The sequence below is a fragment of the Tamandua tetradactyla genome, chromosome 8 (genome assembly GCF_023851605.1).
Source record: "Tamandua tetradactyla isolate mTamTet1 chromosome 8, mTamTet1.pri, whole genome shotgun sequence".
NCBI lineage: Eukaryota > Metazoa > Chordata > Mammalia > Pilosa > Myrmecophagidae > Tamandua > Tamandua tetradactyla.
The window spans coordinates 107,555,090-107,581,467 of NC_135334.1; the positions used below are offsets into that span (position 1 = coordinate 107,555,090).

Here is a 26,378-nt window from a genome sequence, read left to right on the forward strand (position 1 = left end):
TAAGGAGCTCATGGTCTAATAGTTGTTATTTAAGAACATGTAAGGCATGTGGTATTTTAGTATAGACTTTTTTAAAAAATTGAAACACCACCCTCCCTGCTAAAACACTTCTCTAGGAATAATACTAGGAATCATAGCAAAGATAGGAAATCACATACTTTTTGTTGTGTTGAATTTTCTGGTGAGTACAGTATGTCCCCTTTTGTGTGAAAGAGGAGGTATTAGAGGAAAGAGGTAAGATACATTAGTAGCTGTGGTTATTATTTCCTCTATTTCATTCCTTTCTCTAGTTTTTCAGCTGCACTTCACAGAGGATCTCTGGATTGGATTGTCATCATCAGATATGGGTATTTCCAAGTGGGCCATCTTTTCCCCAAGCACCAATCCCTCTTCCAGTTTAATGGTTTTGGTAGAAACAACCTTATGGAAAAAGAAATATCTGAGGCACTTTACCTTATTAGAAAGATAGGTTACCTAACAGCCCTTTGAGACTGTATAGTTTACCCAGTACTATGAAATAAAAGTTTTTTTAAAAGTATCTAATATTAGCAGGAGTTACTCCTTTTAATATTAAGATAAAATTGAGGTTTTGGGTGATGAAATGAAAAGACCTCCGTCAGCTCTTTTTATGACATTTGCCCTCTCATTCCTAAAAACATGCTATATTGTTTTTGTTTTGTTTTATTTTGTTTTTTCAGTTTTTATGTCTGTTAACATCCTAGGATAAAATATGATGCTTGAACTCTCTCTTTTAATACCGTTTCCCTTGCACATGCACATACATACACACATATATTGTCTGTCTTTATTTATCTCTCTTTCTCCTTTCAATGTATTTTAAATTGTCTCTAATCAGTATTCTGTGTTTACTTTATTACAAGTTATTACAATATTTAATATTTTATTATATAAATATTATCTTTTTGGTACAACTATTGTTTTTCCTTAATAATTACCTCATTTGTTCAGCTGTATAAATTATTAATTCATTCCCAAACTTTCCATTAGAGTCCTAAAACTCCTCTTTAATATAGTTAAGTTTCCCGCCCCGGCCTTCCCCCTCAGCACCCCCCCCCAACTCCCGGAATCTTCCATCCTTGTTCTCAAAAATGGATTGCTCTTTCAGCATATTCCAAAAGGATTGCTTGCTCTGTCAGCATGCACTTCCTTCACCACCATCCTAGGAATTGCCTTGTCCTTGCTCTCCTTTAGGGGGTTTTATTTCCTGGATGCTTTGTCTTTATGTTTATTAGTTTATCCCTTATTCTGGCAGAGCACATCTTCTAGTAACTTCTTGTAAATGGAGGTAGAGGGTAGAAATGAGATGGTAGAATTTTTTTTAAACTTTGATGTCTGCAGTCTTTATTTTTGTTTGTGGTATTTATTCCACTTTCAAATTTAGCATCAGCTTGGATGAGTATAGAATTCTATGCTGGAAATAATTTTCTCTCCAACAAGTCAACTGTTCTTGTTACAGAGTTTGATCCCATTCTTTCCCTGATCCTCTATATTTGACCTGTTTCCAAACTACCCCTGGAGGCATTTCCAATTTTCTTTATTCCCTCTTGTTCTAAAATATCAGAATTGTGTGCCTTGATTTTGATCTCTTCATTCATGGTTTGTATACTCAGGAGAATTTTAAATCTAAAATTTCCTATTTTTCAGTTCTGGGAATTTCTCTTAGATTATTTCTTTGATATTATTCTTATATATTTTCTCTATTTTCCTGTATAGAAATCCTTTTGTGGGGTTTGACCTCCTGGACTAACCCTTTAACTATGTTCTTTTCTCTCTTATTTTCTATCTCTTTAATTGGAGGTATAGTATAGCAGTTAAGAGGTGCCCTACCACCCAAAATCAAATCCTAACTTTGCCACTTCTTACTCCATGACCTGAGACAAGTTATATTAACATCTCTGTGCTCCAATGTCTTCATGTATAAAATGGGTTTAATAATAATATTATGTCTTAGGGTTGTTTTGAAGATTAAATATGTTAACTATGTAAAGTGTTTAAAACAGTGCCTGATGATTGGAAAAAACTTTTTTATAATGTTAGCTACTGTGATTTTTTTTCTCATTATCACTGTTTTCATTAGCATTATTATCTTTTTATTCAGAAAGATTTGATCAACTTGATCTTCCAGCCCTTCTGGTCCGCTTTTGTGGGTTGTTGTTTTGTTTTGTTTTGTTTTAATCTGCTGTTGCGTTTTTAATTTTTACAAACTCTTCTTTTTTCTGATAGTTTCCTTTTACTAAACTATTATTCTTTTATGAATACACTATCTTATGTAATAGATATCACTTTTTTTCTTTTTGAAATTTTCATCTGTTCCTGCGTGATTTATTTCAATTTCCTGCTCATTTGTATTTGTCTTGGAATTCCATTTACAGACTTTTCTCAAATAAGCTAAAATATAAATGTTACCTGCCCATTCATATTTAAGACTGAGACACTAAAAAGCTAATTGGAAGTGCTACATGTTTGACCATATAACTTGTGGACTGGTAGATTTACTGTAAGCTGATCTAGTGGTACCTTTTTAAAGGTCTCTTTTGTATTTGGTCAATTTCCTCACTGAGGAATCCTCTAGAATCCCAATCTCTTGGCTATTCTGTGAGTTTAACAGTGGGAGCCAATTGTGTGTGTTTATGTGAGAGGGGTAATCATCTCACCCTTCTGTCTGATGGGTTTCAATAAATTACCTTATTTTCAATACAGTGCCTCACTCTTTCCCTCTGCAGTATTCCTACATTCGAAGCTTATCTGATTTGACCTTTCCTTTCTTTCATACAGTGGATAAGGAGTAGTCATCTAGCACTCAGGGGAAGTTAGGGAATGGAATCTAGGAGTTTTACCATTCTTTTTGAATATTTCAGCCAGTCCCATTTCCGGCAAGAGTATTGCACCTTGCTTTCTAAAATTACTGGTTTGTTTGCAAGCGTACCAATTGTTAAAATTTGTTAAATCCAGGTTGTAGAAACTATGATGTTTATTGTATTATTCTCTGTTCTTTTCTGTATGTTTGATATATTTCTTAGAAAAAATAATAATCTGAGGTGCAAAGAATGTTTCTGTTATGAACAACAAGGTTTATTGTAGCAGTTTTCGTTTGCAAACAACAGAATGTCCAAGAGTAGGGCATGATAAACTGAATTTTGATTAAGCCATTTAATATGATATCATGCAGCCATTGAAAATCTTATTGTTGAAAAATGATTAAATTTGTTAATGCTCACAATATCATAAGTTTAAAATGTAGAATAAAATGCATTATAATGTGGATAATATATGCAGTATAGTTTTGTTTAAAAATAATTATGTGTATGCATACATAGAACTTTACATGACTGTATATGTGCATGCATGTATATATAAGACTGGGGAGAAATACTCCAATATGTTAAGTATAATTAGTTAGCCCTGGTTGGTAAGTTAATGGGTGATTATTTTCTTTTTTATGTGTTCTGTAACTTACAGTTTTCCATGACAGACATTTACCATTGTAAAATCAATAACTAAACTATAAATATTAATTTTTATTATTTAGGATAGTTAAGTACTATTTTTATAAGGTAAAAAGAATAGTGAAAAAATATTGTTAAAATTTTCTTTATAGGTGATAGGTTTTGTTTGTTTGTTTGTTTGTTTGTTTGTTTACATAGGCAGGCACCGGGAATTAACCCGGGTCCTCTGGCATCAAAGGCAAGCATTCCTGCCTGCTCAGCCACCATGGCCCGCCCATAGGTGATAGTTTTAAGATAAGATTTGTTTTGGGTTTTGAAGAGATTATTAGTGATATAGATAACTACTAGAAAATTGTTTTCAAAAAACATTTTCCTGGGCAGTGTGATGGTGGCTCAGCAGTCAGAATTCTCACCTGCCATGCCGGGGACCTGTGTTTGATTCCCTGTGCCTGCACATGTGGGGGCAGGGGAAGCATTTTCCTGTTTATTTGTTCCATTAAAAATTTTAATTCACTTGTAAAACACAAGCTGATAATACATATAATCTATATTATAGAAAGTATATATTAAATAGTTAAAGGAATCAGTGAAAATAATAGAGCTACAGGGTAAGATACAAAGGAAATTATGCCTATACAAAGAAGATAGTTCAGGGTCGGTTATTTGATAGGTTGGAGGCAAGGAAACATACAACTTTACACAACTAAATTGTGATGCTTCTTCAAAATCCTGGTGTAGTGTTGAACTTGCAAAACTTAACACAGAAAAAAAATCTAATGTTAGATGAATAAATAAATATGGCTTCCCATCTTCTACACTAGAACTGACCAACAGAACTTATTGCATGTTAGATATGTTTTATTCCTGCACCGACTAGTACAGTATCCACTAGACACATGTGGCTGTTGAGTATTTGAAATCTAGCTAGTACAGTTGAGGCACTGAACTTTTAATTTTATTTAATTTTAATTAATAAAAATTTCAATTTAAATACCCACATGTGGCTAGTGGCTACTACATTGAATAGCATAGTTCCAGACAAGTGGTTTTATAAATAATACTGATACATTTTTTTATAACCAAGGTTAACTAATTCAGGTCATAAAATGTTTTAACTGGTATCTAGGATCTTACATTAAATGTGGAAAAAGACAATTGAGTCATATTAGTTTTTAGGCTAGAAGTCCAAAATTCAAATGTCAAGCAAAGGTACACTTTCTCCCAAGCGCTGTGGCATTCTGGGGCTGGCTGCTGGTGATCCTTGGTCCTTGGCTTTTCTGTCACATGACAGTGTCTTCACCCTTCTCCAGGTTTCACTGACTCATCTAACTTCTTTCTGTGGCTTCTTTTCCATGTCCAATTTTCTTTGCTTATATGAACTTCAGCCATATTGGATTAAAGCCCACCCTCATTCATTTTGGGCACACCTTAACTAATGACATCTTCCAAGGTCCTATTTACAAATGGGTTCATACCCACAGGAATGTATTAAGATTAGGAACTTGTTTTTCTGGAATTCATATTTCAATCCCCACCATGAAGTAAAACAAGTTTTAGATAATTACACATGGAAATACATTTTGAAAGGTGAATGTAAATTTTTTCATTTAACTTTTTGAAATATTTTATTCAAATGTTTGTCTACTTCCTCATTTCAAAACTCACATTAGTGGTTTTCTCATCTAAATATGAGACTGTAAAGAAGGGGAAAGTACTCAGTGTATCAGAATCTCCAAAGGGTTTTTCTTTTTTCATTTTTAACAATCAACTAGTATTGTATGTCTCCTAACATGCAATAAAAAATGTTGTGGGGTTATAGCTATGTGATTATATAAAGACAGGAAAATAATTGAGAACCAAAAATTTAAAATAATTTACTTTAAAATAATTTATAGGTTGAATTCACAGGTAGAAATTATATCTATTAGCCAGATAAGTAAGAAGATAGTTTTTATACCATTGAAATTCTATAAGCAGAAGCTTCAACTGGTTATTTTAAGGCAAGTTTACAGATATTTATTTCCCTACTCTCTACCCATGTCCCACATTTTCCTAAAATCTATTTAAGAATTATTGAATACGGATATTTTGGGTTAAGGTAACAGGGAACAAAATTTGGGTCATAGATCTCCTACATTTTTAAATAAAATAAATGAAATAACTAAAAATAATTTTTAGAAATATAAAAAAAAATCAGTTGTGGCAAACAAGAGAAAACAACCTAATGCCATAGATTTATAAAGTCCATGGCCAAACAAAGAACAAAACTTACCATTCAGTGTGGTTCCCAAACTTACCCCCACACCCAGAAACAATACAAATTTATTAATGTAATCTCAAGAATTAATTAAAGTTGATGCTCACAGACTAAAGCAAATATTTCAGAATAATACAGTGCATTGAGGATCTGATCCAAAACCTAATAGTATACCTCCCACTACAATGGGAATAGAATAGTCCTGGAATCAAGTGATATAAGCACAGAAATATATCACTTAATAAAATCTCACATGAGTACAAACTTCAGGTCATCTAAACAAGACTGCCTAACTCTTATAACCTGAAGGTACAGAAAAATGGTGGAAGCCAAAATACAGACCACAACCTATAGCTAGAGGAAAAATCTTAATCTTGGAGAAGACATATGCCAAGAATAGAAGGAAATCCTTCTTAAGAGACGTAGAGGAGATTTATTAAGAACATGAGTTCAGTAAAACAGTATCACAAAGATTAAATGATAAAATGAGAGAAATAGATTTTAAAAAAAGAAAAGGATAATTTGCAGAACTAGAAATACAAGTTGACCTAATGTTCAAGTCCAGCTCTTGAAGGGCACAGGTCAGCACGGCCCCAAGACCAAAGATACACTAGGCACAGAGTCAGACATGAGTTTTTTTTAGGATTTAGGCACAGGAGAGGCCATCTAGAAAAAATAGAAATAGCACCCTGCAAAGGCAGGAGTGCAAGGGGCAGCTTTATAAGGGTTGAGGACAAAGATATTCCACAGGGAATGAGAACAAAGTTTCAGCAGGTTCTTATGACACAAAGGTTTAGAGATCTGTTATCAACAGTGAATGGGGAGAAGAGTTTTAATGCTTTACAAGATAAGTGGTTTATGATACCATCTGTACATTTTTCCTCCCTAAGGAGGCCTCTTGGCGTTAACTTCTGTCTCAGTCATGTCTATGGCTGCTTGCAGCAATTTCCGGCCCTGGTTCTCCACAGCCCACCCCCAGGCAGCAGACTACATTGAATTGACCATAGGACAGACATTGTATCCATATTCTGCAACAGTATAAGAAACAACAGAACACTAGGAATCCCACACACAGAGATAATCAAGCTACAAAGTGATGTCACCATGGCCAAGAAAGGGATTTAAACCATTTAAACAAGGGATCTCCTGATAATTGATTAATATTATGTATATGCTTTTGTATATGATTTAAAACTTGTGAAACATGCAAATAATCAGGAATATATATGCAACACTACACGTTAATTAAGGCACAGGTGCCACCTTATGCTGCAGTGAGGATATCTAAGGCCATTTTATTTTGTAAAAGTACTTTTCTATGCTGTGTGGTTTCTTCATTTAACAAGGATGTAGCTATTTTGGAATTATTAAGTTCTTGAGTAATTTATCAGTTAAAGCTGCCACGTTTTACAGTAACTTGCAGCTCCACTTGGTACAAAAGAGTTAAATGATAATACTACCAGGGAGTGTGTTTTCTTCTATATTTAACTTTAACCATTTCCCACTTACTAGGAGTATGGGGTAAAAACTCATATGACATATAGCTGTCCTCATGTACAATGTCATGTCTAATCATACAGTAAATAGGGCTAACCATATTACCCACAGGTCCGTAGCCATCCCTTAGGGTAAGGATATGTCCCTTGTTTGGTTAAAGACATTTTAGTAGTGGAAAAAACTATTGTTTTGTAGCTTAACAGGAAAATCAAACAATTCAGGGGCACCCCACACCATGAATTCCTTTAAGCCATTTCATACAGATAGAGACAACATGGTTACTGTTAGAGCTTTTTCTGTCAGCCACACTAAGCCATCATATACCACATACTGCAATACAGGTTGGGTCTTGTTCACCTCTTCCCATACAAGGGAGAAGATATAACTCCTGATTTCATTATAGGATGGTAGTTGGATTCCAGTTTTAAATGAGAAGATTCTTTTCCAGATTTTCCAACGTGTTGAATTCTACCAGGCCTGCAAAGTATTCCATGCACTTCAGATTGCAGGGGTCACAGTCCAAGGAAGGCTGGTTGTACCCAAAGATGGCAAGTCCATGCAAACCCAACATTAGGTTTGATTGTGGGCATTATTTACTGCTTAGGCCTGTTGTAGGAAGGTGTTTGCTAGGGCACTATGGGTGAAGAAAAAAAGATGTTTATGGGGAACATTAAGGGGTAATTCCTGCTGATCTAACTATATGCTGGAGTTCCATTGGTTGATAATAAGGTACCAGGTAGAGGACCATTATGAGGAGGTTTCACATACCAGATGTTTTTTCCCTGAAAATTTTGAGAGTTCCTTACCATTACATCACTTGTTAATTTGGGCATAAGAAGGGGCCACATAGTCATACATAAGGATCCCGTGGGAATAGGAGGCCCTGGATTGATGATGAAAGTTTTAACAGGTATTTCCTGTATAAATTGAGATTTTATTACAATATTTTGGGTGACTCCTATTCCCCAGGGACTTAGGATTCCTAAACAACACTACTGTATAGGCCAACAGTAAGGCTAATTGACCTTGTATTCCCTGTTTTGTATGGTCAGATGCACAGGCAACAACAAATTATCATTTCCCCTTTTTAACTGCAAATCAGTGGGCCCTTTGACTTGTATTTGTCAAGGCCTACATTAGTCTATCAGTCAGTATTTCAACAGAGGCAGGTAAAGGAGCCTGCGGCATTGCATTCAGGTGAGTTAAGGCCTGATAGAGCCTCTTAGTCCACTGCAGCAAGGACCTTATCATCTTTTAGCTGTTCCTTTAACACACCATTCATTCTTTCAATAGGGCCCATACCTGTGGGATTGTTGGGCGAATGGACTGTCCACATGAGGTTAGACTATTTACCCAGTGAAAGAGATCCCCTGATCATTGTCTGTCTGTATATTTATGCCATACAGAGCACTAACCCTTTCCAAACAGCAGATTGTGGTATGCCTTCTCCTCCAGGAAAGCTAACAGAAGATCTGTAGTCATTTTCATGTCGTTAAAAGCATACCCCAGCCCTCTAAGAGTGGAAGGGGATGGATGTAATCCTCTTGCCTCCAGGTCACTGGAATTTGTGACCTGCTGATATGTCCCATCTGGTGTGGTAGTTCACGTGGTTGACCCAGCACGAAGCGTACTCTGTAGTGACATCCACTAGCTACTGGCACATGATTGGCAGCAGGAACTACTGGGCCCGACACCTCAGAGTTTGATACCCTTGCTGTCTGCTTTTCCAGTGAAGGCATTCCGCCTCTTCCCTGTGCTGCTCTAAACCTGTGTAAGTACATATGCTTTCACATTCCCGGATAACATGTTGGGAGTGTGGGCACAAACATGGTAGAGTTACCTTTCGTCATTGGTAGGCATCCCAGATTTCTTTCCACAATTCTTGTACCCAGAAGGGGTGACCTATGATTGTCTGTTGTTCCTAATTGCAGATCATAAGGCTGTTTGTAAACAGCCAGCTGTTTGTACAGACAGGTAGCATGTCTTCTGGTTCACGCACTATTACCATCCCTTCTGTTCTTGACTCAGCTCATTGATGACTTTGCATAGCACCAATATCTCACCATATAGTGAGTTGTACTGCCACAGCTGTCCATGTGGGAGGCTGCCTGCTAGCAGATCCATCAGTGTACCAAGTGACACTGGAATAGTACCCATGCCTTCTATAGTGGGCATTTCAGATGCAGTGACTTTAGCTCTTGACTGTTCTATATAAGATACTGGTCCAAGAATCTCATCTATTTCTCCACTCAGAGGGCTGGTATTGAAAATGCTACATTGCAGCATGTAGGCTTTCCATTTGGACAGTGTGCCCAGTTGGACACTGCAGAGCATGGCTTAGAAGTCATGTCATCCACCTCTGAATAGGAATGGTTGTTTTCAAGGTGACTGGGCATCTTTGCATCAGTCCTTGTGCTTACAGTAGGGCATTATATGCATCACAGAATTGCTTTTTCAGGGGCTGTATCTCAGTTCTGCCTCTTTCTATAATTATGACCAAAAACCAAGGGGTATTTGTTTAGAATGTTGCCTCTGCTAAAGACCTCACCCAAAGCCAGCATTAGTGCTGGCTACATCCAATTGACAGGGCAGATCTGGATTAACGCCCCGCAGTGCTTGTGCTTGTGCTAATGGAAGGTATCTCATTCAGGGCATGGCGTCTCCTAATCAAAACATACAAGTTTTTGACATTTGGGCTAAATGAGGAACAAAAAGCCTCCAGTACCCCAGCAACCCCAAGAAGGCCATTAGTTGCCTTGACATTTGCAGTGTTGGGAAACATTGCACCTTAACTGTTACAGAAGAAGATATAATTTTTGTCTTACCTGACCATACAACACCCAAGAATTTGACAGAGCAGACATGCTTTGCAGCTTGTCATGATTCACGGTCCATCTCTGACTCTCAAGGTGAGATAGCAATGCGCCTGAGGCTTCTTTTAATTCTGAAAGAGAGTTACTGGTTAACATGACATCATCAACATAATGAAATAAAGTTACATTTGTGGGACTTTTCCACTTAGCCAAATCCTTTGCCTCAGGACCAAGGTATATGTTTGGGCTATGTACATATCCTTAGGGAAACACAGTAAAAGTCTATTGTTGACCTCCCCAAGTGGAGGTTAATGTAGGCTGGCTTGATTTTTCTGGGGAGATACTAAAGAAAACATTAGCAAGATCCAATCCAAAATGATATTGACACAATTGGATACTAATCTTTTGTGATAAACCACCAATGTTTAGGACTGTGGCATTCAACAGTAGTGTTACTTTGTTTAACTCCCAGTGATTTACTGTCATTCACCATGCTCCATCAGGCTTTTGTACTGGTCATATGGGCCTATTGAAAAGGCTATATAGGTGAGTGTTATTATGTCTACCCACTCCAGCTGTGTGATAATGACTGAGATTTCTTTGCACCCTTCCAGAAGTTTATATTGTTTTGTAGCCACAACCTTCTGACATGGGGGTATTTTTACAGGGCACCATTTAGCTTGTCCTTTCAGTACCACTTCAGTCACTGTACCAGAGGCAGAATTCTCCTCTAGTGGTCTGCAATATGGTATTCTGTAGATGATCAGTTCCTAAAATGTATTCCAGTATAGGGGAAATATATCCCATATATACTTGGGGGTGGGAAATAATCTCCCAGTTTGTAAACTTAGACTGTGCCACTTTGCTTGGATCATTTTCCCCACATATCCATTTATAGCCAGTAATGGCCCATGGAACTGGGCTACATTCCCATAGATTAAGGTATATTTGACTCCTGTATCTACTAGAACTAACACTTGCTGCTGGTTAGTCATGGACCTGTAGATGGTTAATTCCTCATGTAGCATCCAATCCCCAGGGTCCCCTGCTATTGTTCGTATCCAGGGATCTTGACTCCCCGCCCCTACAGAAGAGGGAAAGGGACTGGCCAATCTTCTGGGCAAGTGGAGAGCTCCCAGGCTCGGGCTCTGAACGGTAGTTTTTTTCCTGACTTCTTTCTCCTTCGAAAGCTTGGGAGCTCACTTTAATAAATCTTTAGCCCTTGGGCTGTTTGCTTCATGGTTTTATCAGGACTACAGTAGGTTGCCTATCTATAGCTTCTATCTCGGTGCCTACAGTAATAAGATCTGCTCACATCTGCTTGCAGGATACCTGATTAGGGCTGTCTTGCTCATGGGGAGCCTTTCCCATTGTCCTTACTCTCTTCTCTTTTTCTGTAGCTCTCTGACTCTCCATGGTTGACTATAGCCTGAGCAGCTTGGGAAACAGGCTGTCCTACAAGCAGGATTAGGATAGACACAAGAGGCCCATAGTAATGGTTGTGGGCAGTATGTAATACCTTGTCTTTCATTCCTGCAATAGAAGCTTCAGTGTCAAGATCTATGAAAGCCATGGTATATATGGCATGTTTCATTCCCAATCCCCTTAAAATATCCTGTAGCTCCTCCATATTTTGCCTTTTTGGGGTGGGAGGGTATTTGTGATACATCCCTTTCATTAGGCCATTGCAGCCTTACGCCCATCAATCAGAGGTGGTTTTTGCACCAGCTGAGATAGCGTACAAGCATTGTCACAGTGAGGTGTGGGCTATAATAGATACCAATTTACTTATCTGAACTCCAGAAAGCAGTACCTCCTCTGCTCCAGTGTCCCATAACCTCAGAAGCCAATTAGATAAGGACTCCCTAGTTTTATGTCTATACTGCTGCCCTTAATTGCCCAATTCAGCAGTGGTATAATCTCTCATAGTAACATGTAATTTCTTTTCAGGAAGTTGAAATTGCTGAACCCCAGTGAATTGATCTTGTAACTCCTTCCATTTCTGTTATATTATGGTATACCCTATCAAGGCCCTTACTCTTTCTCCACCTCCCATTCATTCCTCCTCCCTTTCCTTTCTGAAAAGGAGTTTATGGGGCCCTATGCTTTGGGATCCCACCCAGGCATAATTAGTAATCTCCAGACTCAAACCTGGGATAATTTGCTACCAAGGGCTCAAGCATATCTACAAGCTAATATTTCTAAGTGATTATCCACATAGCACAAGTGCTCAGTTAAGGCACCTTTGATGTCCCCTTGAGTGAGCTGTATCCCTCTATAATTTTAATACTTCCTCTAGATGACAGACTGTTGCTTTTGCCACCTGTTCTGCTTCTGTGGTCATATTTGAGGCATGACCCCCTTAAAGGGGTCAGGCTATGGCTGCCACTACTTGGCATTCTTTTTTCTTTTTGCTAAAATTTAGTTGTCCTATCTGTTGCTAAAGAATTAGCAAACCTGCCCGAGTTTCCAGGACATCCCCATACTCTCATGGTGGCCCCCATTCATCCAAGAAGGCAGCCACCCCTCCCCACTTGGATGATATAGACCAATTTGGGATTTCCCCCATGGATTCTTCCTTTCCAGTTCTCATGCCCACTACAGCCAGCTCTCCTAGCTGGTTCATCAGTTTTCCAACCCAGCTCTTAAAGTGCTCTGGTTAGTGCAGTCCCAAAGCCAAAGAATACAGAACAGAGTCAGACCTGAGTTTTCTTAGGACATACAGATGAAAGAGCATTTCTGGTGGCACCCTCTAGAAAAAAATGGAAACAGCACCTACCAAACGTGGAAGTGCACGTGGCAGTTTGTAAGACTTTAGAACAAAGACATTCCATAAGTTTATGAGAACAGAGCTTCAGCAAGTTTTCATGACACAAAAGTTTGGAAATTTGTTATCAGCAGTAAGAAGAGTTTTAATGATTGTGCTGGTTTGAAAGGATGTATGTACCCTAGAAAAGCCATGTCTTAATCCTAATCCCATTTTGTAAAGCAGCCATTTCTTCTAATCCCTATTCAGTACTGTATGTTTGAGACTATAGTTATATCATCTCCCTCCAGATGTGACTCAATCAAGAGTGCTTGTTAAACTGATTAGGTGGAGCTGTGTGTCTTCACTCATTCGGATGAAGTTTATGGGAATCCTATAAAAGAGGAAACATTTTAGAGAAAGCTGGAGATTCAGAGAGAGCAGAGAATACTGCAGCACCACGAAGCAGAGAGTCCACCAGCCAGTGCTTTAGAGATGAAGAAGGAAAATGCCTCCTGGGGAGCTTCATGAAACAGGAAGCCAGGGGAGGAAGCTAGCAGATGATGCCGTGTTTGCCATGTGCCTTTCCAGCTGAGAGAGAAACACTGGCTGTGTTTGCCACGTGCCTTTTCACTTGAGAGAGAAACCCTGAACTTCATCGGCCTTCTTGAACCAAGGTATCTTTCCCTGGATACCTTTGATTGGACATTTCTATTTACTTGTTCTAATTGGGACATTTTCTCAGCCTTAGAACTATAAACTAGCAACTTATTAAATTCCCCTTTTTAAAAGCCATTCCATTTCTGGTATATTGCATTCCAGGAGCTAGCAAACTAGAACAATGATTTACAAAATAAGTAGTTTAGGATACCATCTGTATATTCTTTCCTCCGTTAGGAGGCCTGTTAACCTCTAATGTCTGAATTGGTCACATGGGCAGGTACGTGCAGCAACTTACTCTCAAAATGAAGGGCGATTCTGGGCCCTGGGTCTCCACACCTGGGTAACATCATTACCTAATAAATTAGTCGCAAAACAGACTTGCTACAGTCACAGTGAAATTAGAAAAAGATTCAAACAATATATGAGAATATAATTACTATGTAGAAAGATATTATTTCATAAAATTAAATAGAATTAAGTAGCCAGTGGCTACTGTATTGGACAGCAGAGGTATAGGACATTTCAACATCACATAAAGTTGTTGGCAGCGCTGGTCCAAAAAAAAGGAAAATTTATTTATTCATCTAAAACCCTACTCTTTTTTCTTTATTTTTTCATCTAACAACCTACTTTTTTTTTTTATTGACAGGTTAAGCAGCTGTCAGTGACACACCTAACACTTATATCAATCAGGAAGTATACTATTCCAATATGGGATAGAAAACAAATTTTAAATGAACATGAGACATGCAAAAAATTTTTACATAAAATTAATGAAAAACTGAATCTTCAGCTCAAAAGGCATCTTGTGTTTAATAAGCAGAATAAAACAAAGCCTTACACATAGATATATCCCATGAAAATTATTAAACTGCAAAGTTAAAGGGAGAATTATTCAGGCTGAAAAAGCAAGTCATCTGCTAGGGTAAAAATAATCAGACTTCTCCATGGCCTCATGTGGTCCAGACAGTAGAGCAATGTTTACCTACTTCTAAGAAAAGGAAAGCTTTATGAAATATTGTATCTTAACAAATCTTAGTCTAGTATGAAAACAATATTTATTTTCAAACCTGAGAAAACTCCTTGAAATGTCTTGAAAAAAAAAAAAACCTTTGAAAATATAATCCATCTACCTCCTCTGAGAGTTCTTCCTTGACTATCCTATTTAAAATATTACCTTCCCCCACATTCCAGTGTATTCTCTACCCTCTTTTACTTCAAAGTTCATATTGCTGTGCTTCCAGAATGTAACTTCATGTGAACAGGGATTTTGTTACTTTTGTTCACTCCCCTATCCCCATTGCCTTCCTGATAACAGTTAAGTGACTGCAGCTATCAATTAACTTAAGAGTGGTAGAACTGTGGTAAAAAGACCAATGATGAGCACTGAATTCATTTAAAAAAAAAAAACCCTAAACTAAACAACTCATTGTCTGATAACAGACTAGAATATAAATGTTTTAAACCTTGACAGCATGGAAATACTTTTTAAAGATCTTTAATTGGGGAAGTGGAGATGAAAGAAAGTTCTAAGTGCTAATTTCTTCATTTTTCAGACCAGTGAAGACAAAAGGGAATTGATCTTCTTACAAACTGCAATATATAAAAAGGAGCATGGTGACTCCTGCTTCTTAATGTGCTTCATGATCACTGTTCTAATCTTATAGGAGAATACATTAAGAAATATCTCTTGTAATAAAGAATCATTGAGCAGTTTAGCTCTTCTCCCAATTTTATATTTTGTTTTCTTGTATAAATTCAAGTAGAATGTTTAATATTTCTTAATAAAAACATTTCATTCTGTAATACCATTTTAATGGAAGTGAATTTGTCTACCACCTCTGTGTGCTAAATCTATGATGGATTGTTTGCTTAATATTAACTGATTATTTGGTGTGGGGTGGATTTTGGCTTTTTAATTTTTTTTACTTTATCCATTTTTTCTTTTCTATGAGACGATTTTTTAGAATAAATAAATTTAGACTCTAAGGTAAATAGTACCACTAGCTAAAACTAACAAATGATAACATTGTCATGTTTCATATATGTACGTAAGTTTTTTAAATGAAAGCAATGGATCATTAAAGTTGATGGTTGAAGCATCATTTATTTCCCCTCCCAATACTCCTTTCCATTGTTCCTTCACTATCCATGACCACAAATTTGATGGGTATCCTTCCAGATCATGTCCCCATAGTATTTTTTAGGTTCTTTTTTTTAAAAATGTTTTTTATTGTGAAATATAATATATATTTATATTATATTATTTATAATTATATAATTATATATATATATATACACACACAAAGAAAAGAAAGAAAAAGCAATGATTTTCAAAATACACTTCAACAAGTAGTTACAGAATAGATTTCAGAGCTTGTTATGGGTTACCATTCCATTATTTCAGATTTTTCCTTCAAGCTATTCCAAAACACTGGAGACTAGAGGAGATATCGATATAGTGATTCAGCAGTCATACTCATTTGTTAAATCCTTCTTCTCCTTTGATCCTTCTCCCAATCTATAGGGATCTTTAGGTAATGCCCATTCTGACTTTTTGATGTTGAGAAGAGGCATTGACTCTATAGGATAGGGGTATGTAATTAATTGTTAATCTTGTAAAGTCTGATCCCTCTGGTTTTCAGAATTTATGTGACCTAGGAAATTATAAGTTCCAGGAAAGTAAACTCAATGCATGAAAGTTTTATAGAGTATCAGTTCAAGCCCTAGGTGTTCTTAAGAGTTTACAGGAGCGATGTCAATTGAGATTTAGCAAACCATGGCAATTAGTACTATCTAGCTGAAATTTGCATAGAAATAGCCTCCGTAATAGCCTCTTAATTCTATTCTCTCTTGTCCACTGATGTATTTTTTTTATCACATTCTTTTCCCCCTTTTGGTCAGGAAAGCATTGTCGATCCCACAGTACCAGGGCCAGACTCATCACCATGAGCCATGCCCCATGTTGTCAGGGAGACTTTCACCCCTGAATGTTATGTCCCACATAGGGGGGAGGGTAATGATTTTCCTTGCAGAGCTGGGCTTAAAGAGAGAGAGGCCACAGCTGAGCAACAAAAGAGGTTTCCTGGAAGCAACTCTTAAGCCTCATTATAGGTAGCTTCTCCACTACAGAAATAAGTTTCGTAAGAGCAAGCCCCAAAATCCATAGCTTGACCTATTTTCTTTTGAGTCCCCAATGGTTCAGAAGGTTCTTAATGGTTCCTTTTTTTTCCTTCAGTCTCTCAAGGGGCTCTACCAATGCTTTTTTTTTTTGCAATGTACTTTGAAATTTATTGCTTTTTTTGTATATATGTTATATTTCACAATAAAAAGTGTTAAAAAATTAAAATATGAACCCATATAACAATCTAGGGTGATGATTTGCTGATCAATTTTTCAAACCCTTTGAACTTTACTGTCACTACTTTTTGTTCTTTATCTGTTCTTTGGCATGCAGTTCAAGTTATTCTAAGTCTCTAGCAAAAATCTAGAATTTTTCAGTTCTTGTTTTTCTACTTCTTGCCCTGCCTATATGGAGACCTATTTTTTGAGGATGGTGTCCTGAGATATTATTGACCCCAGTCAGATTTTCCCAGACCATACAGGCCCACGTTTCAAGAGGAGAGAGTAGTCAGTGTCAAATTTCCTTGAGGGTGAGACCCAGCAGGTTGTCAGACTTTCCTATGAAGCTTCTACACTCTGTGCTTTTTCTATCCTACCCAGCATTTGGTGCTTCTCTGCCTGCAGCTTTCCACAAGTGTAAAATGATTTCACTTTTTAATTTCACAGCCTCTCCCTGCCAGGGGCATGGTTGAGACCAAGGCTGCCTAGTAGGCAGCCTTTGATGGCTTCTGGTTTCCAGCCCCTGGGGCCAAAACTCTTGGGGAAGATACACCCTTTAGGGAATTGTCCCCATCCACTTGACTTTTTACTTTGTTTCTCAAACATGCCTTAATTCTGCTCTTGTCTAGAGCAGTACTGGAGCCTCAGAATGCCTGCAGTTCTATGTAATGCACTGTTAAGAAGTTTAAAAACAAAAAGGAAGCCTTTGCAGAGCCACATCCTAATGCCTCAGATTTGCCAATCAAGAGCTGGCATTGTAGGTGGCCATCTGTGTCCCCAGGCTGTATATGTTCTGTTTTCTTGGGGTACAGCCCGTTTCCAATATTTTGTGTTGTCCAACTCAAAAAGCCTGTTTTCTGTTTGTTTATTTTTTTCCATCAGTCCCAGCCCCTCTCTACCATGTGAAAACCCCTAGTTCCTTTAGTGCTTACTCCAGGTTTATCTATGTTTGGGGTCTGTTTTCAAGTAGTCAAAATTTGTTAATTAATTCTGCAATTGGAGCTTGGTTGAGCTAACTCCTTGTTACTGGTAAAATCTGGTTTCCATTCCCCTCAGGGAACCAGCCTGCCGTGCCCATTGGGGAGGGGCACTAGCCTCTGTGGCTTGGGGGACTTACAGTTCTGTGTGGGATCTCAGCCATTCCACTCCTTCCAGACTAGTTGTGATACTTAGTTCATGTGTCAGCTTAGGTGATGGTGCCTAGTTCTGTTACTGTGGACTTGAATCATTAGCATGTAAAATTCATCTATGGCTGATTACATCTGCAGTCAGCTAAGGGGAGTGCCTTCCACAGTGAGTGAGGGTTAATTTTATTAGCTGGAGGCCTAAAAGAAAGAGGTCAGAAGAGAGCTCAATTCGGCACAGCCCAAGCAGCTCAATACACCTCATCTCGGCACTTACAGCTCAGCTCAAACATTTGGAGATGCAGAAAGAAATCACCCTGGGGAAAATTGTTGGAACCCAGAAGCCAGGAGAGAAGGCTAGTAGACATCACCGTCTGCCTTCCCATGAAACAGAGAACCTCAGATGAAAGTTAGCTGTCTTTCTTCTGAAGAGTTATAAGTTTTTAATTAAATAAACTCCCTTCTATTAAAAGCTGATCCATCTCTGAAGTGTTGCATTCTGGCAGCCTTAGCAGGCTAGAACACTAGTGTATGATGTGTATCTGGTCACTCATGTCCCTCAGCAATTGTGGAATATGGTTCCTGGCTATTTACTAGCTCCTCTGGAGGATGAACTAAATCCCACACCTCACTATGCCACCATCTTGCTCCACCTCCTACCAATACTTAAATTATCAGCCCACCATAGTCTGAGTTGTATCCTGATATTATATTAAGCTCTACAGAATTGCAAGGCCTTGTTCCCGTTCTGGAGTTTGCGTTGTTTAAATGAGTTAACAAGACAGGTCGATTTAGATTGTGTGTTATAGTAAATTTAGATCCTAGACATAATAAGCCTCTCTGCCTTTGGTCTCATACAGTAGATGAGAGTCTAGAGTACATACACTGTCATCTTTTACCCTGTATTCTGGTTTACCTTAGTGCCAGCCACATTTGCTTTGTTTCTGATTCAGGCCTGATCTCTTTTTCAGTTACAATTGCTATTGTATATAGCCATGCTATCTTTCAGGGCTGCAGTACTCCATTCTGGGTCTTAGGTGTCACAGTTACTTAAATTTCCAGGGAAATACCAGCTTACACACATATAACTCAGTGTCTCAGACTCCAGAAATACATCTACAACTTAAGACCAAATGTGCCTGCTATAAGGGCCTACAATCTAGGTTCCCATTTCTCATAAGTATTTTCTAAGAGAGACCTTAGTGTATTTGTTTCTGGCTTATTTTGCACAGCACATTGTCCCCAAGGTTTATTCAGTTCATTGCATCCTTCCTTTTTGTACCCGCACCATTTTCCATCATCTAAACATATCACAGTTTGCCATTTTGCTTCTCTGTCATTTGGCTTCCTCCATCTATTGGGCATCATGGATAATGTCCATAATAAACAAACCATGTCTTACAGTATCCTCCTTTGATTGTGCAATAAGCAGTACTCTTAATTTCAGACAATTTCATTTGTCCATAATGACAAAGAACAAACACAGTGTCACCAAATATAAAATCAGAATTACCCTTTATCACTTGTTCCACCCCCAATTAGTTGTCCCTGGTAGTGCCGTGGTACTGTTGATGTCTCCTGTTAACTATTGGCCATAGTGTGCATTTTTAGTTTCCCTCAAACCCTCTACTATTGACTCTTTGTCCAGTATCAAACCTTTGAAATAGTTCATGTGAGCACTTATTTATAATTGTAGATTTAGTCAGTGGGAAACACAGCACTATATATCCCCTTTAAATAATATTCATCTCAGTATGGCAATGTTACTTATAACCCCACTAATTAGTTACCATATCTTGTGTCCATTCCCTTGCATTCAACCTCATTGGGTAGCCTTTCCCCCATCTCTAGCTTTTGTGTACCTCTACGTCTACTATATTCTACAGTATAACCTGAGATTATCTTTACCAGAGTCATAATAGCAAAATCATACAGTTATCTGTCCTTTAGTGTCTAATTTATTTCACTCAGCATTATGTCTTCAAGGTTCATCCATATTGTTGTTATATTGTTCAGGATCTCATTTCATCTTATTTCTGCATAATATTCCATTGTATGTATATACCACCTTTTGTTTATCCACTCATCTGTTGATAGGCACTTGGATTCTTTCCATCTTTTGGCAATTGTTAACAGTGCCACTGTGAACTTTGGTGTGCAGATGTCTGTTTGTATCACTGCTTTCACTTTTTCTGAGTATATACTGAGTATTGGTATTGCCAGGCCACAGGGAAGTTCAATATTTAGTTTTCTGAGGAATTGGCAAACTGTTTTCTACAGTGGCTACACCATTATACAGCCTCACCAACAGTAAATAAGTGTTCCAAATTCTCCACATCCTCTCCAGCATTCATGTTCCTATACTTTTACAACATATATATTCCCATATAGGCTTTGTGGGTCTTTTTAAATATACTCAAGGTCTCTTGTATTGCTTTTGTCTCTCTCAGCATGATACTTTCATTCAACGTTCTTTTCTAGATCTAGCCATGTCATTACATATCTAATTCCTTCTTTTTAACAATATATTATTCCATTTTATGTTTTTATAATAGTTTGTATTCTGTTTTCAATCAACAGCCAATTAAGTTATTTCCATTATATTATTATTAAGATGTTCTATGATCATCTTATGTCTCCTGGGACATATGTATGAGATTTTTCTCATGTGGACAGGTTGATAGCGTATGTACATTTTCAGCTGAAAATTTCCAAATTGCTCTCCAAAGTGATTTTATACTTTGGAGTATACCTGGAGTAAAGCAGGTTAACTTACTTTCTCACCAGCAATGAATGCAACTTTCAGTTTCTCCACTTACCTGCCAAAAATGCTATTTTTACAATGTTTTTTGTTTTGGCCTAATGGGTAGAAAAATGTAGACTTGTTTAAATTTACATTTCCCTTCTTGCTAATTCTTCTGTGCACTGAAATTACTTTTTAAATCATTTTTTTAGAAGTTCCACCACATCTGTTGGAAAACCTCTCCATTTTTTTATTTTTCAAGATTGTGAGGTGAACATTTTGCTAATGTAATACTAATATATTAAGTAGAAATATGGACTTATAACTTTGCTGAGAAAGAATTAACAGTATAATAAGAATAGAAAAAAATTAACACTTGAAACATAAGGAATCCAAAGACTCCTTACTTTCCTTGAGAATAACACAAAATAGACACATTGAGAAATTCGTCCTGGAAGTTTCTTTAGTTCTTTTGAGTGTAAAATGGTACAGCCACCATCTAAAATGGTGTGGCAGTTCCTCAAAAAGATAAACATGGGTTTTACCATAAGCAATTCCACTCCTAGATATATAACCAAAAGAATGTAAAACATATGTTCACACAAAAACTGTATGCAAAGTTTCATAGTAGCATTATTCATAATAGCCAAAAAATAGAAACAACCCAAATGTCAGTCAACTCATGATAGTTAAACAAAATGTGCTTTATGCATACAATGGAATATTATTTAGCCATAAAAAGAATGAAATACTGATACATGCTACAATATATATGAACCTTGAAAACATTATTAAATGAAAGCATGCAGGTACAAAAATCCATATTTTATATTTTCCCATTTATATGAAATATCTAGAATAGACTAATCCATACAGACTGAAAGTAGATTAGTGATCGCCAGGGGTGGAAGGATGGAGGTTGGACAGGAATGAGGAGTGACTGTTTAAGGGGCATAGTGTTTCTTTTTGTAGTGATAAAAATGCTTTGGAATTAGTGATGATGGTTACACTACTCCAAATATACTAAAAAACACTCAACCGTATACTTTTAAATAGTTAAAATGGTGAAAAATATTTAAAAACACTCAATTGTATACTTTTAAATAGTTTAAATGCTGAGATATACTAAAAAACACTCCATTATACACTTTTAAATCGTTTAAATGGTAAATTTTATGTTATGTAAACTTTTTCTAAAAAATTACACACATATATGAAAACATAACCATTACGTGGACATTAAATGTTAGAGTTTGCTTTCTATATCTTTGGAACATTTTCACCCTTAACTTTAGGATTTGATTGTCTATTTTATGAACATTAAAATTAGAGTCATTATAATTTTCATCATAAATAAAAAGTTTTCAAAATGGTGAAATTTCTACTATTGGAATAGATATATATTTATTAAGCTAAAAGGAGAAATGCTTACCAATTTTTGATAATCTCATCTTGTTTAAACATTTTACCATATCAGAAAAAAGTCCTTAATATTTTAGGACTATTTCTTTAATACCAAACACCTTAATGTAAGAACATTTTAATATAAATGTGAGCATTTCATCTCTATTACAAAAATTAATTTTAAAAGTTTTTGTTTTGTTGTTGAGATATGTATGACCTTTGTTTTACTATTATAGATGTCCCTGAGGTTGAAAAAATGTTAATAAAAATTTTATACTAAATATTGGCTAATATTGACAATACAAAATGTATGGCTCTAAGAAATAGATAAGGTGAGTATTTGACTGACTTCAGGCAATCTTTAAATACAATAACTAACATTTAGTCATTTATTGAATGATTAATATGGGGCAGGCGCCACTCTCTGCACTTTGCATTTTTAGCTCATTTATTCTTTACAACAACCCAGTGAAGTGGATACTATTATCTCCATTTTTCAGTTGATGAAATGAGATGCAGAGAAGTCCAGTAAGTTAGTCAAGGTAATACAGATACAGCTACTAGTGCAGTCAAGATCTGAACCCAGACAGTCTGGTTGCAGATTATATTATACTGCCTCACAAATATTATTTGCATTGTAAAAAGAAATTGCTTTGTATTTTGTAACATACTAATACTTTGCTAGGAATGATGACTTACATGATATAACTGTTTTCTTCTATTACTGTTATAAGTTATGTTGTCTACTCTGAGATCTTTTAGGAGGTCACCAAATATATGATAGTATTTTCTAGCTGATTATTTGCATGACTCCAAACATAACTTAAATTGATCCTAAAAAGTAAAAGTTGCAACTTAGACTAATTTATAACATAGCACAAGGTTATTTTTCCTAATCGAATGTCCCACACTGTTTTAGTATGTTAAAGCTGCCAGAATGCAATATACCAGAAATGGACCAGCTTTTAAAAAGGGAATTTATTGTTAAAAGAAATTGAGTAGAGAGAAATACTAGTGGTCAATGAGAAGGAGGGATAAGGAGTATGGTATGTATGACTTTTTTCTTTTTTCTTTTTATTTCTTTTTCTGGAGTCATGTAAATGTTCTGAGAAATGATCACATTGATGAATATACAACTATGTGATGATATTGTGAACCTTTGATTGCACACCAAGTATGGAATGTTCATACATTAAGAATGTTCATGGTGTGTGTTGATTGATTTTATTAGTAAAAATTTTAGGGAATTTATTAAGCTGCAAGTTTACAGTTCTAAGGCTATAAAAATGTCCAAACTAAGGCATCGAGGTAAAGATACCTTTGTTCAAGAAAGATCGATGGGTTCAGAACACCTCCTTCTCCTGGAAAGCCATGTGGCTGGCATCTGCTGGGGTTTCTGACTTCTTGTTTCAAACATCTTCCCCGGGAGCGTTTTCTTTCTTCATCTTCAAATGTCACTGGTTGTCTAGGCTCTGTTGGCTCTTTCCACAATGATTCCCTCTTACAGGACTCTAGTCAACAACCCCACCTTGAATGGGTGGAAACACATCTTCATGGAAACCACCTAATCAAAAGTTACCACCCACAATTGGATGGGTCACATCTCCATAGAAACAATCAAAAAGACCCTCAAAATTGAATGAGTGGATTAAAGAACATAGCTTTTCTGGTTTACACACCAGTTTCAAACCGATATACACACCATCCTAATGATTCTGGCTAATTAAAAATAAAATCATTGCATGTGCTTTCTTTCTCTAAGAAATTTATGCGTTTTTTCCTTTGCATTATTTTAATGGCATCCCTTCCCTAAAATGTTTTCTTTTTTTTGTAGTCACTCAGTAGCTAAGCTTTCTAAAAAAAGAGAGGTAAAATTGGAATTCATTGTCTCTTCATTCAATCAAAAATTTTAAATCCTATTATTATTAAAGAGACATAGTGCATGTGCAAAACTAACATTTCATATGTCTTTATTTTGGTTGTTACTTCACCCATTATTTGAGTGAGTTTTTTTAATTCTGGAATTACAAACCAGTAAACAGATTATGCACATGCTTTAATTTTACCTTGTGGGAAACATAGCAGTAATTACATTGTGATATGTTTATGCTAATCCCAGACTTTGCTTTAAATGTGGAAATGAAAAAGTGAGCAGAGCCTCTCGTTGAAATAGCAGTTGATTTTTGTTACTATAAAAATTTAGATATTTTCTTTAAATTCAGTCACTGCTGAAAAAAATTAAACTCTACATTTAATAATATTCCTTTTCCCTCTATTTTAGAAGTGTCTATATTGTCATAAATTTATGTTTGCATCAATTTTTAAGGTATCAGTTTTCAAATCATACTTGTAAAGTTGTAGTATTACTAACATGGTTTAAATTTTGTCATATATTTTACAACAGATGTTCAATATATGTCATTCTGTTTTCTTAGGAACTTCCTGCACCATTACTTGATGAAAATTGTAAAAAAGAATTTGATGAAGACGTATGTAATAATAAAATACCAGAATCTAGTATTAAGATGAAAATAGCTTGGCGTTACCAGTTATTACCCAAGATGGAGGCAAGTCATATAAATTATCTGAAATTTGCAAATGTGTTTTTTATTCCATTTTATAGAAACTCTTGTGGTATACCTGTTATTCTTTAAATGAAATAAAATGTTTATTTGTTTATTTTGGTAGGGTTTTTTTTTTTGATCTATAGAGTATTTAATCAAGATGACATATTTCTTAAAAATAAAATAATAGCAGTTTTTCTCTCTTTTTTTTCTTTTTTTTGCCAAATGGATTATTTAATTTCTTCTGTAATATCCTTGTAGAATTCTCTACCCTAGGTTTGCAATTCAGACTAAGTGAACTAATTAAGTTGTTTCTATCTCACATAATTGACCTATAAATATTCAATGTAAGTGGACTTTGGAATTGCTATTTTTATTCCTATATATTCTTGAACTCAGCTGTCTTGTAAACTCATCTATCTAAAATAGGCTAAGGAAAAGAAATTGACAAAAAAGTTTCTGAGTAGCCGAAACCTATTATAGTAAATCTGTCTTCTAAAGCACACAAACTCTGCTCCTGGTGAAAGCTTTAAGAAATCTTCTCAGAGCCTATCTAGAAAAGTAAATGTACCTATGAATTAAATTTACACAAAGTTACAGCAAGCATTGTTATCAACTTCCAAGCTTACAGAAAAATTAGAAAAAGTAAAAGCACTGCTTTAAATATATTGACTTTTTAAATGAATGGCAACTAGGTAAGAGATAGTTCCCATAAAGAAAAATCAGTCTGGAGTCCTTTGATATTGAATCAGACAAATCTTACTGACTTAGAAAGTCTTAAGACTGAATATATTTCTGCTCTTTTCATTTATTAGGTATAAAATTATGAATAAGTAATTGTTTATAAAGAAAACCATATATAATGAAAAGTTTATGAAGAAACAGTGCTTATAAATTATATTTATATGTATATTATTCCTGCCACCTTTCATATATAAGTGAGTGGTGCTTATTCTGTCCCTCCTTTTAGAGTATGGTATGTCTGAAGTTGTTTGATTATCTACGGGAGTAAACTTCTCTGAAGTCACATATTATGAAATAAACCCAGTGCTCAGTTTTCAAGGCTTAACACTTGAGTGCTTTGAAAGTTGTGCTCTTAGAGAATGATGTTCCCCAGATAACTTACTTCCCATTTTCTTCAGGTCTCTGCTAAAATATCACATTCTCAGAAGGTAATTGTTCCTTTGTCATTCTGTGTAAAATAACACCACTCTCTATCATCTGCTTTCTCTGCTTTATTTTTCTTTAAGACACTACAACCTTGTAGATTACATATCTGTTTGGTTGTTTATCACCTATCTCCTCCTACTAAAATGCGAGTTCAGTGGGAGAAATAGTGTTTATTTTACTGGCATATACTAGATGCTCAATAATTATTTTGTGAATGAATAAATGATACAGTATGTAAATTAAAAGTGAAACTGAGTTAAATTGCATTAATCAATACAAATGAAATAGTTTATTTTGAATTTACAGTCGATGGTCAAACAAGTTTACTGCTATTTACTAGTGAATTCTGTAAAGTTTAAATAATATTATCATCATCTGGCTTCTTTGCTTTTCTTTGAAATATTATTACCCTGTATATTTGCCTGTCACAGAAATTTTATATACGGTGACATGCCAATGCTGGTGATCACTTTGGTGATCACTTATTATCCTCTCCTTTATAAATCTAGGCCTTACTTTGCCATTCTCAGTTAAACGATCAAATAAAAAACACGAGGTTTTCTGTATTTTACTTGGAACAAAATACAG

General features: G+C 36.0%; 1 protein-coding gene across 6 annotated transcripts in view; it reads left to right on the plus strand.

Moving 5' to 3' along the window:
* The window catches only part of ELP4 (elongator acetyltransferase complex subunit 4), a 309,287-nt gene that overhangs the window by 68,999 nt on the left and 213,910 nt on the right, over window positions 1–26,378 (plus strand). For all 6 annotated transcript variants that reach the window (XM_077114287.1, XM_077114290.1, XM_077114289.1 and 3 more), the window contains exon 4: window positions 24,492–24,623. In XM_077114287.1, the coding sequence (XP_076970402.1) occupies window positions 24,492–24,623 (132 nt within the window). The remainder of the gene's footprint in view (window positions 1–24,491; window positions 24,624–26,378) is intronic.